The 16,166-nt window shown below is 37.4% G+C and overlaps 1 protein-coding gene across 14 annotated transcripts in view; it reads right to left on the bottom strand.

The window, feature by feature from the left end:
- The window catches only part of dtna (dystrobrevin, alpha), a 190,056-nt gene that overhangs the window by 54,609 nt on the left and 119,281 nt on the right, over window positions 1-16,166 (bottom strand). For 8 of the 14 annotated variants that reach the window (XM_078397348.1, XM_078397342.1, XM_078397345.1 and 5 more), the window contains 3 exons: window positions 10,526-10,609; window positions 992-1,069; window positions 433-525 (listed from right to left, as the gene is read on the bottom strand). In XM_078397348.1, coding sequence (XP_078253474.1) covers window positions 433-525; window positions 992-1,069; window positions 10,526-10,609 — 255 coding nt within the window. The remainder of the gene's footprint in view (window positions 1-432; window positions 526-991; window positions 1,070-10,525; window positions 10,610-16,166) is intronic. The other 6 variants (XM_078397356.1, XM_078397351.1, XM_078397355.1 and 3 more) reach the window with 2 other exon arrangements.

Below are 16,166 nucleotides of genomic sequence, written 5' to 3'. Positions count from 1 at the left end.
TTATTTTCAAATAACAATCTATTTTCATTTCTAAATCCTGTTATAATCATGATTTTAATAGTTAGTGGAGAATGAGTTAGAATGGCAATTTGGGAAACCTAATTGATGTGAAACGTGGCAGATTATGATGCTGTTTAGCATTGATGAAAACTAAAATTAATACTATTGACATCAACTGTAATTGATTTTCTTGTAGTAGTTCAAATACAGAATCCGCTACATACTTTAGATTAGTATTTTATCTTACTATTGAATATCTATTCTGCATTCTCAGAAAGCAGTGTGAATTTAAAGCTTTGTGGATACTTAATAAATAAATCACATTCCTTGTCCTTGTTATTTGCACATCAATGGAATGGAATGACCAATTTCTAAAGGCTTTTCTTTCAAACATTATTATTTCTAAGTTGGGTAAAATAAACCTCAACTAACCGTGGAAAATTGTTCAGAAGGAGGTTGATATATAGCCCAATCAGAACATGTTCATCACCCAGTCTATCAGCAATATCAAGGCTGTACTGTAACCTAGAATGATGGAAATGTGAAATAATGAAATCTAAAGAATAAAAGAAAGCATTGCAAAAGGTACAGGTGAAATTTAAAAAAATCAAATGGAATAATAAATTTTCACATGCACAAATACTATTTTGTTTCAGTTTCAAGATATTCAAACTAGAATTCACTACACTATTCCACTAGTTTGTTAACCGGTTTAGTGATGGAGTGGGATTATATAAACCTGGATCAATAATTAAGTAAAAGAGCCATCTTAAACTATGCAACTGAGAAAACATAATTTTCTTTTAATACTAAATAAGAGCAGAAATTTGTATGCTGATATAAAACTGCAGAGGTAGACTACTTGAAATTCTACTTTCAGATACTCAAAATGTATGTATATATTTATGCTATTTGTTAGCATGATATATGATGTTCTTCTTGCATGGTTATTAGCTCATGCCAGACAAGCTACACTCTATTTAATACTCACCCTTTGCCTCTCAGCAAAGCTGGAGTAACCCTAGCCAGTTGTTTGTTCTGCTCTACTTCATTGATCTCATCAGGGAAGCTATTAACAAGATAAGAACACTGAACAAAGAACAATACTGAGGAAATGGGTCAAAGCAAAACTGTAAAGTGCACGCAAATGTAAACACATGGCAAAAACAAAATACCCAATAAACCCAAAGAACTTAAAATGTACTTAACATTATGCAAAGACACTAAAGATACATCAGAAATAAATGTGGCAAATCAAAATAGGACTGAACAAAATTGTAAGGTAGCTTTAATGGAATGGAGAAGAATGTGATTAATTATTGCTGGGACTAACTACACATGTTCGCTGCTCACAACAATTTATATTGGCAATATTCAATTAAGAGTGCCCTACTGCGACAATGAAAGATATTTATACTTTTCTGCAATTAGAGTGGGTAAATCGATTGTTTAAGCAGTAACTTATGTTGTGCACATGCTTCATGCTCCTCCTGTTGCACTGCTGTCTCTTTGCAAGCTCCAGTGATGTGTCATTCTGTGGAAGAATGGCACCAACCAAAATGCTTGACCCATGATGTAAGGTTCAGAATTGTATCAGTCTCAATCTGCATCACTTTGAAATAGAACTTATTGCTGTTTTGAAATATGAATGGGAGAACAAAAAAACCTAAAAATGCTGATAATTACCACATGATTATTTCCCTGGAGGGGTCTGGGTGAACTTTATACATTCATTGTTGAACAATCTTATGCTATCCGAGGTACAAAGCTTTTAATAAATACAAATGGTCAGTGTGAATGGATGGCTACAGCCATTCATAAGTTTACGACAGTGTAAAGATTTCCTGTGTGTTTTCATGGCAATTTAGAGCAAAAATAATCCACTTCAGCATGTGTCACCCACAAGAGATCTAAAACCTGCAAGAGCAAAGCACGAAAGTGTGTTTTTCTTTAACCTACTAGACTGAAGAAGCCTTAGGGACAAGCTGCAGAGTACACACCAGGCTGTGTAATTTAGGATAGTTAATTCAATAAAATTAATGTAGGGGAGAAATATGGGATTATAAAAGTAAAAAGAATCAAAACACATGTTGAAAAGAAACTTTGAGAAACATAATCGGGAGAATTTTTTTTTTTAACACTTCTACTAGTTAATTTTCCGTGCCAGAGAAGTTTCTCAGCAGTCCTGAAAACTTAATATATTGTTAAAAATGTACTTGGAGTTGAATGAATAAACTCGAACATTTTCTAATTTGTTAAGTGGGTACAGTGCTAACTACCCTATCTTCAGGTCCTTATGTTGACTTCAATGCTGCATCTGTCAATGAGCTGCTCATCGAACAACAGGCCAATTCATTCAGCCACTGCCAAAATTCACATTAGATGTCATAGTCTGCTCTCTACTTTCTTCCATAACTACAGTGAACACATTTGTCCTGTCATTCCTCCTGCAAAACATCCATTGAATACAGAATATATCCAAAATCAAAACCTTTAATCCTTAAAAGGACTGGAGATTAAATTTTTAAAAGGCTGGCACATCTATCTATCCATATATATATATATATATATATTTTTTTTACTAAAACTCTCTGTCCGTGTGTATGTGTGTTTGTGTGCACCATAACTTTGGTGCTTCGCACAGCCAAAACGGTACACCATAGCGCCACAATTTTCACACCGCGTTACTCACCATTATCCTGGGCATAATGTCTAACAACTCTCATTCAAATTGAAGCTACATTTTTAAAGCTACAGACATTTTAAAGTTTAAAAATTCATTTTCTAACCCATTTCCTGAAAGTCCTCAGCATAGGCCGTCACAATCGGCCACGTTCGACTTCATTTGCTCCTCACTCGCCAAAACAAGATGGCCGCCGGCAGCGCCACCGCCCACCCGGCCTCAGTCGTCCCTCTCCCTTCGCCCTGGCGGAGACCTGCACGTCGGCAGTCAGCGTTGAACGCACGGCCAGTGGTAAGTGCCTTTCGCAGCCAACGGCTCCACGGAGGGGAATGGGCATGGCGGCCGAGTGGGTGGAGGGGTGGGTAGGGGGGAGTGGGGGGAAGTGTGGGGAGGGGAAGAGGGGGTGGGGGAGGGGAAGAGGGGCAGGAGTGGGGTTGGGGAGGAGGGGAGAGTGGGGGAGGAGAGAGTGGGGGTGGGGGAAGGGGGGAGAGTGGGGGTGGGGAGGTGGGGTGAGGGGAGGGGGGAATAGGGGTGGGGAGGGGGGAATGGGGGTGGAGGCAGGGCTGGGGGAGTGGGGGTGGGGGAGGGACAAGTGGGGGTGGGGTAGGGGGGATGGAATGGGTCAGTGGGGGGAGGAGGGGGGGGATAAGGGGGATTGAGTGGGAGGGTTGAGGGTGCTACACCAATACAGGAGAGGCTTTGGGTCCAGGGCTCACTCAGTGACACCCTCTCCCCTTCCCTTTTCTCCTACGAGGAATGAGCCCAACGGGTCCACTTGGTCTAGTTTATCTATAAAAATCCAGTCACTTTAATGGATGGCAATTGTGTGTTCCTCAATTGATTATCCGTCCTTCATTTGGAGGGCGAGGCTATTGGATGGCACTCTTGCAGAAGTCCTAGAATAGCTTGTGAATGCACCTAAACCCATTCACAAGGTCTCAGCTTTGAGAGGAGCAGGTAGAACGTCATTTGTTCCCCACATACTCAACAGGAGTGAGAATAAAGACTCACTTATCTGGATCTTCCTCCAATTCCAAACACATGCAAGGAGTTGATATATGTTCAGTGGATCCTTCCTATTTAGAAGCTTTAATTCTTTAAATGTTTTTATTTGTATTTTATTTATATCGTGGTTTTATCATAATGCACGTGTAACAAAGACAAGTTTATTTCTACATACCAACCAAATATTTAGGCTTCATTTAGATGATTTAGAATACATTCAGAATATTAAGACTAGATTGTAAACTCAAGACCAAATGTATTAAGGATCATGATTTTTAGTTATATCTCTAACAAGCCTCTCAGAAATAATCTTCAGCGCTAGGGGCACCACAGGCATGGTGGTTCAGTAGTAGAGTTGCTGCCTTACAGCACCAGAGTTGCTGCCTTACAGCACCAGAGGCCCGAGTTCAATCCTGACTATGGATGCTATCTGTGTAGAGTTTGTATGTTCTCTCTGTGACCAGGTGGGTTTCCTCCAGTTTCCTCTCACTCTCCAAAGACATACAGGTTTGTAGGTTAACTGGCTTCGGTAAAATTGCCGAATAGGATAGTGTGTAGGATAGTGCTAGTATATGGGGTGATCGCTGGTTGGCACTGCCCCGGTGGGCCGAAGGGCCTGTTCCCATACTGTATCTCTAAAGTTTAAACACTTATGTAGACATTTAAGTAATATTTTGCCAGTTGTCTCTTCCTTCTGCAGCCGAAGATTGATCCCTATAATCTATTTAAAGTACAAACATGTTAAGGAATTAAATTCTCAAAGACTGGAATCAGATTAATAGTTAATATTTTTTGCCAATCCCACTTAATCTGATTTCAGCTTCCCAATAAATACTTCTGTCATTTAGACTACTCCACTTTCTCCACAGTGAGATTATCACCTTACCTATTCATTCATAAATGTGGAAAGAATATTAAGCAAGCTGATGAATCAGCAGCAGTGCCTACAGGCTAAAAACTCTGATAAAGATGTCATCAGTTAATGCTGAATGTATCCTTTGTGAGCTAACAAAATTATCTAGGAATTGCTTCAACTGATGTTTAACCCATTAAGTATAAGAAAATAACTGCAGATGCTGGTACAAACCGAAGGTATTTATTCACAAAAATGCTGGAGTAACTCAGCAGGTCAGGCAGCATCTCAGGAGAGAAGGAATGGGTGACATTTCGGGTCGAGACCCTTCTTCAGACCCATTAAGTATCAGAATCTTCAGACCCATTAACCCATTAAGTATCAGAATCCTAACTAAATTCATTCACATACTTACCAATGTAAAAAAGGCAAAAGTGAAGATTTGATTTAAAATAAAAACAGAAAATGCTGGAAATATTCAGCAGTCAGGCCACATAGAGTCAACGCTTCAAGTCTGAGGAAAAGGACACAAAGTGCTGGAGTAACTCAGCGAGACAGGTAACATCCCTGGAGATCGTGGATAGGTCACGTTTCAGGTCAGGACCCTTCTCCCTTTGTCAGAACTGAAAACGTGAACAACTTCAGAGGTTGGGGAAGAGGGAATATCTCTGATAGTGCAAAACCCAGATGACCATGGGGATAAGTTGTAATCAAGGTTGTCTGGTCAGTGAGTGAATGTAGAGGATGAGAACATAGACTAAAGAATTGCAAAATGTAGAGCAAAAGGACATGCCCAACAGGTCAGGCTGCGCATGTCCGCTGCTTGCCGAGAAATAAAAGAGGAAAGGAAAACAGAGCTAATGTTACAGATGGATGAGTGATAGAGAGGCATAAACCAGGTCATCTGTTTTTGTGGAATTCAATACTGGACTCAGAATACTGCAACGTGATCAAGCAGAAGATGAGGTGCTGTTCCTCATTATAGCAGTACAGAGAGTCGCAGACCAATAGGTCAGAGGGGGAATGTGGATGAGCAATTAAGAGTCTGAAGAAGGGTCTCGACCTGATACGTCACCCATTCCTTCTCTCCAGAGATGCTGCCTGTCCTGCTGAGTTACTCCAGCATTTTGTGTTTACCTGAGCAATTATAGAGACAGGGAAAAAGAAGCTCAGGATCGCCTCCTGTAGACCAAGCCCAGGCACTCTGCAAATAATCACCCAATCTGCGCTTGATTCTTTGGAGACAACCCCCCACACTTTTCAAGTGGTCTAGAAGTATTTTTGTATGGGAAGCATCTGGAATAACACATCCCATTATTTCATGGCACTACCAAACTATTTCTCTTTACTGGCTACCACTAAAAGAAATTATTTCATTCCAATTGCGGCAATGAAAATAAGGGTTTGTTCCATCCTTTTAAGACTAGTCAATAATATATTTTACTATTGTTCTGGGATATAAATAAAATTTGAGTGTAGAATTTCCAAATTGTTCTGTAAAAAAATATTCAAAATTATCCATGGGGATTGTATAGAGTTTATGAATGCAGTTTCCAAGGTATTGTGATTGGTTGAGTCTTTTCAAGAATCAAGAGTGCTTTATTGTCACATGTCCCAAAACAGAACAATTAAATTCTGACTACAACAGGTTTGCAAATACAATACTCAGTAGATCAGATAACAAACAAAAAAAGTTCAATACATTGTAAAAACCCCTCAATAGAGTTGCAAAATAAAATAAAGCCCACAGTCCCTAGTGCAACTCAAAGAGTTTATAGTTTATTTGGAGTTTGTAGTATTCAATAGTTCATTGTTTTCCATTTTCTTTGGATGTTACAAGAGTAATTACAAAGCTATGTTACTTCAGAAGGATACACATTAAATTCAAAGAACTAACGCAAAATAGTGAAAGGCTTGGATAGAGTGGATGTGGAGAGGATGTTTCCACTAGTGGGAGAGTCCAGGACTAGAGGTCATAGCCTCAGAATTAAAGGACGGAGATTTAAGGAAGGAGATGAGGAGGAATTTATTTATTCAAAGGGTGGTGAATCTGTGGAATTCTTTGCCACAGGGCGGCACGGTAGCGCAGCGGTAGAGTTGCTGCTTTACAGCGAATGCAGCGCCGGAGACTCAGGTTCGATTCTGACTACGGGTGCTGCACTGTATGGAGTTTGTTCGTTCTCCCCGTGACCTGCGTGGGTTTTCTCCGAGATCTTCGGTTTCCTCCCACATTCCAAAGACGTACAGGTATGTAGGTTAATTGGCTGGGTAAATGTAAAAATTGTCCCTAGTGGGTGTAGGATAGTGTTAATGTACGGGGATCACTGGGCGGCACGGACTTGGAGGGCCGAAAAGGCCTGTTTCCGGCTGTATATATATGATATGATATGAGACTGTGGAGGCCAAGTCAGTGGATGTTTTTAAGGCAGAGATAGATAGATTCTTGATTAGTACAGATGTCAGAGGTTATGGGGAGAAGGCAGGACGGGGTGAGGACGGAGAGATAGATCAACCATGATTGAATGGCGGAGTAGACTCGATGGGCCGAATGGCCTAATTCTGCTCCTATCACTTATGATCTTAAACTGAACCAAATAGACTAAATACATTCTATAAAGTTTTTAACTCTGTTTGAATCTACTGAATAAGATCCATGTTTGGTCTTTATTACTGACCAAAGTTGCACACAAGTTTATTAACAAACAGCTAAATGATCGTATGTTTATTACTCATTCTTTCCATAACTTAATATGTTAAACCAAGGATAATGCAAGCATGAAGCATAATTGATTTAGAAAGCAGAAAATAATAACTTTTGTTCACCATATTTATAAGTGAGACCTGGCAACATATTTTGGAAATACACACCTTCTAACATTTGCATTGCATTGTGAATCCTAAGGGTCCTCAGAAAAGAAATTTGTCTGCTTCCTACACAAGTTAAAAACATTAGAAAAGGTCCATAATATACAATGTCTGGTATTAGATATCTACATTATGATGTAGTAGGTAGGTAGTTTTGTTTCTCTTTTAACACTCAAGAAATAAGGCCTGAATTAAGTATCAAGGGACTCAAGCATTTAAATTTAACAAAGGCAACCAATATTGCCATATAAATCTGATTCTACCATAGGCTCTGAGAATTTGCACAAATTTGGAACAAATGCACCTTAATTTTTTGAACATGTTGGATTCACCTATACTTCAACATAAAAAGGTCAAAATCGATTTATACATAATTCTGCAGGGATCGGTGTTACCCAATTATACCATAATGAAACAAAGTTTTTTTTAAAAATTGCTAATACAAAATTCTAACTTTATTCTCATCAATTACATGAAAAACATTGGCAATAGGGAAAAGACGTACAAGTATGTAGGTTAATTGGCTTGGTGTATGTGTAAATTGTCCCTAGTATGTGTTAATGCTCGGGGATTGCTGGTCGGCACGGATTCGGTGGGTCGAAGGGCCTGTTTCTGCGCTGTATCTCAAACTAAAACTAAAACTAAACTGCTTTTTGTTAACAATTACATCAGGTTCCATTGCCTGTGATGTTTTGAAAATTAGAATAATGATTTTTCAAAGTGAGAATTTCATGGTTTTGATCCATGATTTAGCTTTAGGGCAAAATGCCTTATTAGTTAGCAAATGCCATAATTTTTTGCAGAGCCAAAAATGGATTCTAGCTCCTGACCTTAAACACTTCTATAAACATTTTGAAATTGACATAAACATTAGGACACAAACACAAGTGGCAGTAGGAAGCTGAGACATCATAAACAAACATAAAGATTGAAAAGTATGAAATTTCCCAATGTTACGCTCAATGAGTGAAATTTATAAGGGCCAAAGCAGTCGTACAGCACTAATCAAGACATGTTACGCCATTTAAGTCAGTTTTATTTCATTCAACCAGGCTTAGTATGTTCACTAACCAGTGACTCGAAAAGAATTGAAAATACTGGACTCAGCACACGTGTGGAGAGAAAGACAGAGTACACTGGTTTGCTAAGTATTCCTGATTTTCTGACCACTGCAGCATGTTCTGTTTTCATATCAAATCACAAATTTGGCATCGATAACATTTAAAGAGACTGTAACAGTGCAGGAAGAAATAATAGACCAGCACTTCTGACAGCTTGTTAAGAACACACATGGATTGTAAAATATGCCAGTATCTGGGGATGTGACCGAAAGATCGCTAAAAACAAGGTCGCCTGTATGCAGTGTGTTAAAAGGCGATATTGAGTTAAAAGTGTTAAAATGCTTCATAAGCATTGTACTTGGGCAGGTGCAGTTACAAATGCCAAAAGGAAAGACAGAGATGTCTACAAGGCAATATTCAGAGGAGCAAATAGCTGAAGAGTGGGAAGTTGGGCCCACTATCTCCTGGGAACCTTTGGATTATGACTGCTTAGAGTGGAGAAGAAGCATTCAAGAATGGCTTTGAAAATATCACACCATGCAATAGGATCACGCAGAAGCCCAGAACAAGGTGCACATCATCTCATAAATAATCCACCCACTGCCCCATCTGCGGAAGAGTCTCTGGTTCCCACAATGGCCTCATTAAGAACCCATAAAACTGAAATAGAAACACACCATCTTCAATCCCGAGGAACTGCCTTAGCAGCAGATGCTACTAGATAATGATAAGAAGCAGAATATAAATGAAGAAACTGATTTTAAATCTGAAGTTCGGCTGATAAATTGACATGTCAACAATTCAGTCACATCAGGTACTGAGCAGTGAAGCAATGTGTGGAATTCAGCTTCTGATATTACTTACTACACTAGACCAAGTGATTTGTAGTTTTATTTACTTAGTGTAGTGCATAGGAGGACAAGTTGGAATTAACAGAATGTGAAGAACTGTGAGCAGAAATGATTAAATAAGTTATTAAATGGTTCAAATATGAGTTCGAGTTTAGTTTAAGAATTTGAATGTTAGAACTAAAGAAAAGGTTTCTTCAAGGTACTTTAAGCAAAAACAGTAAAGGATTTAAGAAAATAATCTAATTGGATAAAAGAGATGACAAAATGGTTTAGGTGACACAACAGCTGATTTTTTAGTTTGTAAAAGGTAAAGAGAGATTGCAAAGGTGCAAAGCTGATTGATAGCAACTATTTTAGAATATAATCAAAACGTCGACTTTCAGATGTAAATGCAAGTAATTTTCCACTGTATTAAGGTTTATCAAAAGATATATTTAATTGGGTTTTCCTGTATCCAAAGAAAATAATTAATTTAAATTGTACTGAATTTTTACATCTCAATGCCTGTTTAGAATGAAATGGAAATATGATGGCAAAGAGAAAATAATAGGTGTAGGTCTTCCAATCAGCCGAAAGTGCAGAAAAAGTATTAAGAGTTTAACAGTTTGCATAACTGGAAAGGAGAGATTACAAATCTAAATTCTCATATCAAATTATTTTTGTTCATTTTAACGTAGTCTTCAATTTATGTTTTGTAATTTGTAAAATGGTAATTTAGTTATTGTGTAATACCTATTAATTTATAATCACAAATGGCACCAGTAGTTCCTTTGCATTTATTTAAATCATATTCAAAATGGGAGCTACTGTCTGCTTGCGATCAATATACATTTTTTGTTAATTTAGAGCTTGGAAAATTTAGTGCAGTTCTGCTGTTCAAGGACAGTATTTATGTCTTACAGTTCCTACCCCAGAAGTGTTGTAGTTGTTTGTCAAAAGCCATTAGTTCTACATTAAAATACGAGTGACCATTGTAGCTGCTGATTGATAGCAACTATTTTAGAATATAATCAAAATGGGACTTTCAGACGTAAATGCAAGTCATTTTCCACTGAATTCTGTTTAATAAAAATCGTATCAGTCAGATATGTTTATTACGAAAACAATTGAACAATATTTACTCCAGCATTTTGAGTCCACCTTCAATATGAGCCTTGCGGTTTTTTTTATCTTACCTTTTAAAAATCCACAGAAATGGTTGACCTACCTCTTATTAGTGCCAGGGCTTCCTGAGGTTATAACTGAATGAGAGAACATTGTGTCATTCATATTAGGTGGAGGTCTTGAAGGCCTAGGGCACAAAAAAATTGTTTATCATTATGTTTTATGTAAAGCTTATCACCTTAACCTACACTAAGTACCAATCTTTGCCAAACCAAAATAGCAGTTAACCCACAACTAAATTGTTTAGTGTCACAAAATGTATCTAATAGTTCACCACTTTGAAAACCCAGTAAGATTCTTGAGACATTATAACCAATTTCAAGAGGTATCTTTTAAAAACTAAGCAGTTTTATGAAAAAAAATGATGTGCAGATATTAGCGAATGAGTATCCAAATGGGATTTATTTTTCAGTTATTTAATTGGCTTCATATCTTTAAAATAATGGACACAAGAATTCTACTGAGTGTTAATATGCTGCTACTTGCAATTATTTTAAAGGACCATACAAAATAAAATTGTAATGATTCTGAACAGGAGACAATTTGAGAATTCTGCTTCCACCAGCTCTGAAGAAAAACAATTAATTCCTATCGACTGCCTTTTCCACAAAGTAGTGCAAATGTTATGCCCTTGAATATTTATCAGATTTTGTTTTATTACTGGATCTTTTCTAGCTAGTGCAAAAAACAAAAAAAAATCCCTGTTCCCTTTTGATCTCATATTCTAATTGTTTTTGCCATATGCCAATAGTCTCTATTTATAAAGCAAAAGTATTCAATGTTTTTACAAAATCAATTAGTGTCTCTTCTACCGTCTCTGCTTTAAGAAGAATGATCCTAGCTTGCTCTCTCCGCATAATACCGGTCGGTACCTTGCAGGTAAACCCCCTACACCTTCTATAATTCTATGACATCCTTCCTAATGTTAATTCTCATTGCATTCTAACTAGAGAAATAAATACATTTCTTGAACATTTCATGCTCTCCATGTTTTTTTCTCTTTTTATTTGGTGTTCATTGGGAACTTCAGGCTGGATACCAAACATCAGTCAATGCAAAAATGTTGTCATCCAATCTTGTGGAAGTGGTGACAGGTTATTTAAAATATCATTATAAGATTAGGCAGAGCAAAATTGGATTGAGAATTTATTACATCTCCTTTAGGATATGTCTAACTTGTGAGATAAAGGGGAACCAATGGATGTAAATTATTTGGAATTCTAAAGACGTGCGATAAAATGGCATAAAAAAAGGTGTGAGATGTGACATAAAAGAGCGTGTGGCATAGAAAGGAATATAATAGAATGGAGAAAGGAATGATCAAATGACAGAAAGCAAATAGGAGGAATAAGATGCTAATCTTCAGCTGGCAAGCTGTAACAAGTCAGGTGCCAGAGGGATTATTACTGAGGCCTCAAACAGTTACCATCTACTGTTTCCACTGTTCCAGGTGTGGACTCCTGTATATCGGCAAGACCAAGCGCAGGCTCACCTCTCCTCAGTCCGCCTATAACTACCTGATCTCCCGGTTGCTCAACACTTTAACTCCCCCTCCCATTCCCACACTGACCTTTCTGTCCTGGACTTCCTCCATTGTCACAGTGAGGCCAGCCATTGGGGGAACAGCACCTCATATTTCTCTTGGGTAACTTACACCCCAGTGGTATGAACATTGACTTCTCTAACTTCAAGTAGCCCTTGCTTTCCCACTCACTCTATCCCCTCCCCCTTCCCAGTTCTCCTACCAGTCTTACTGTCTCCGACTACATTTTATCTCTGTACCGCCCACTCCCCTAACATCAGTCTGAAGAAGGGTCTCGACCCAAAACGTCACCCATTCCTTCTCTCCGGGGATGCTACATTGTCCCACTGAGTTACACCAGCATTTTGTGTCTATCTATATTAATGATGTAGATGAAGGATATTCAGCTTTGCTGATGATACAAGGCTCGTTGCAAAGAGGATAAATGATCTACGAAGGGAAATAGAGAGGTAAGTGTGTATGCGTATAACATTTAACATGGAACTGTTATCTGCTTTATAAGAGTAGTTTAAAAAAAAAGTAACATTAAAACAGTGGGAAACTGTTAAATGATTAAAAAGATCTGGTTGTCCTTATTTTGTTAGTGTGCAAGTGCAGCAGCAATTAGGAAGATAGATAGAATATTGGTATTATTGCAAGGAGAAATGGAGTACAAAAGCAGAGACGCAAAAGATTGTGGATGCTGGAATCTTGAAGGTAAAGGAAAATGTTCGGGTCGGGATACTTTTTCAGTATGAAGATGCATCCCGACCGGAAATGGCACCTATCAACTGCCCTCCACTGATTCCTCCTGGCCTGCTGAGATCTTCCAGCAGTTTGTTTCTTTTTGGTACAAACCGAGTGGAGCACTGCGTCAATTTCTCATTATTTGCTAAGACGAAGGATCCAAATAATGGACAGGCAGAGAATAGTCTTGTGCAATCCTCTCCTTTTCCCTGCAGAAGAGCCATTTTTGATTTCCATTCTTTTATTTGTTTTGCTTCACTGCTGCATCTTGGAACAGTTTCCAACCTAAAAGGTACTACTTAAATGAAATGAGCATCAAACAGGTAACTTGACTAAGCACAGTGACTGGATCAAAATAACAATGCAGCAATTCAGGAGAATGGGCATCAGAAGGAAACATTAGGGAAGATTAACAAGACTAACACAGTGAAATTGCATTTGAATAAGGAACTGGTCAGAAGTAGGAGGCATCTGTCAGAGAGATCGAAGCAATATAATAATGCCTGAGATATATGCATGAAAATACAAAGAGATTGGTAAAGTAAGATGGCAAGCTGCATCAATATTGCTGCAGGAGCTACGATATTATAGCAACGGGTTCTTCAAAGAATAAGCGGAAATGGTGACTTAATATTTTGACCTATAATGTAATTAGGGAAGGCAAAGGTGTAAAAAAAGGGTGTAGCGACAGTACATAGCAAATAAAATATTATAACAATGGCGGAGAATAAAGTGGAGGGCCTAAGTCAGCAATTATTTAGTTACAATAAAAGTATAATTTATAAGTATGAAGGGCTATTAAACTATAGGTATATATTACAGATTACCAAATTGTGGTAATGCAAACATTTCCATGCAAATTACAGTAACATACTAGAATTGCAGAACAATGATGAATGCCTATTTCATAATATAGACCTTCAGTAGAAGAGTTTAAAAGAAAATGTGGAGAAATTCCTGAAATGTGACAATTCATCATTTTGTCACCAGTCCAATGAGAAAGGAGCAGTGTTGGTTTGTGTTGTGGTAATCAACTTGGGTTGAGTTTGCATGTTTGCATTGGGGAAGAGTGATCACTATTTCAACAGGTTTAAAGGAATTATTAAAAAGGACAAGATACAATCATGCATTAAAATACTAAACTGGAAGGTAATAAATTGTAATCAAAATATGCAAAACAATAATTAAACACCAGGAAGCCTGATGATTCACAGGGAAATATTAGATGTATTTTTATAAATAAGCAAAAGAAGGACATCTAGAGAGAGGGTTCCCTGAATTATTAGATATTAAAGGCTGAAATGAGTAAAATAAAGTTGGAGATAAACCAGTAGATCAGGTTAATAATAACGAAGATACAAGTTGAATGGATAAAATACAAATGAGTCTAAGATAGTAAATAGATTAAGGAAAACATGAAAATAGCCTAAATGTTAAAATCTAAGAGAATCCTTAAGTTTATGAAAAGCAGAAACAAAAAAAGTGTGTCAAAGGACAGGTGAGGGTAATTATGGATGTTAAAGTGGTCAGAAAGAGATTTAACAAGGATGGTACAATGGGTGAATGACTCCAATTGTACAGTGACAGTGATTGTTTTCCTAAGAGGGAAGAAGGTTTAAAAGGTTTGATGGAGGTATTCAGAATCATTAATGGTTTTGACAAGGGTAAATCAGAAATTGTTTACACTGGCAGAAACATCAAATGATAGAGATATAAGATGACTGCAAAGGATTCAGAGATGAAACGAAGGAACTTCTTTATGAAGCTAGTTTCAATCTGAAACGAGTTGTCCGAAATCATAGAATTGAACATTTAAAAGAGAATTGCATAAATCATTAAAAGGAAAGAAAGTACAAAACAAATGGGGAAGGAGCAAGGGAATTGGATTGCCTGAATGCTTCAATGATTGGCCACCTTCAATGGCATATCATTTCATGAATCCGGTATCATTAACATAGGGAAACTGATCTCTAACTAGTTGTGTTTCAAAAAGGAAAGGTAGCAAATATTTTGACTATGATTGAGATCACACACCAAGAAACCAAAACTTTGTTCGAATAAATAAAAACTTTTTGCCAGTTGTGAATTTAATTGCAAGGTTTCTTTGCACATATGTTGATGCCAATTAGAAAATTAGAGCAAATAGAAAATTAAAAAACTGACACAATCTGGCTTCAGACTCCTTTTAGTTCTATAGTCATGGATAGCCAAATAATATATTTATATTACAAGCATTGATGATTGATTCAATGTTTAATCAGTGGACCAGATCATGCTGATCTTCAGCCAGGAGTTCCACGGAAAATTGGCAACTAACTGCAGCCCATTCCCAACTTAACACACCGACACATATACTCATATACTACTCCGCCACTAAACTCATGTTCAAGAATGGAGTGCAAATGCCCTAAATTTGAAACCGGAAGAACATTACATCCATCCTCTCAACTTTACTCAAGGGAAAGCTGATGCATGTAGCACGGTCTTAGGTTATTTTTAATCAATTAATTAATGATGTTTGGAAATATATGCATTTTTAATATTTTTTCTAAGTTCAATTTTAATTTTCTTTAGTTTAATTTAAATTAATTTCAATTTTAAATTTCTTTAATCGTCCACCCAAAAGCCAGCAGAGTTCTCTAAGACCCTGAGTCCCAGGAAATACTGCTGCCTCGTTCCCAATCCACGCTCACTTCACTGAGTGAACGGCCATGGCAGTCAGGCCTCTCACTCAGCCTCAGAAAAATGGGACCTGTGAAAGTCACGGGCTAAAGGTGCGGCCATTAAATAAGTGATTATAACAAAAAATCCCAGCCCTACATATAGTATGTAGGGTTTAATAGCCAATCCATGTTCCATTATTTTTGTTCTAGCTTTATTAGTTATTTCCTTAAACTACACTACTGTTGGTTACTGTATGGTTAGTTCATGATCACTTAAAGTACTAAATAATATTAAAAATAATGCTTACCCACATTCATTTCTGTGCAGCAAGAGCAAAACACATAATAAGAAAATACAAGTAATTAACTGTAAGACTAGCTATTAATTTTTAATGCAATATATAAACAAGGATAAATACTCTTTCTTACAAATGCAGGAAGAATTAGTTTCCCGTGATTAGTTATGATTTAATCAACACTCTGATGCTGCAAATAGTTAAATAAAGCATTAAACGTATGTTTTGCATTTTATCCAGATTACTGTTTCTGAAATATATTTTGTTTAAATGGTAAAATCACAAAACAAATGACCAAGAAAGCTAAAGCACTTTGTGTTGGAAAATGAATACAGTGATTGCGATGCACCATTAACCCAGAGCAAGCTTGCAAAAACATATATCTGCTCATTATCTTGACTCCAGAGTGATCATGAGCAGCAACCTTGCTGTTGATTACATTAACACATTACTGAC

The sequence above is a fragment of the Rhinoraja longicauda genome, chromosome 4, assembly GCF_053455715.1.
Source record: "Rhinoraja longicauda isolate Sanriku21f chromosome 4, sRhiLon1.1, whole genome shotgun sequence".
Lineage (NCBI taxonomy): Eukaryota > Metazoa > Chordata > Chondrichthyes > Rajiformes > Arhynchobatidae > Rhinoraja > Rhinoraja longicauda.
The sequence above is the reverse complement of the archived record's forward strand: the minus strand, read 5'-3'. Positions and strand labels throughout refer to the sequence as shown.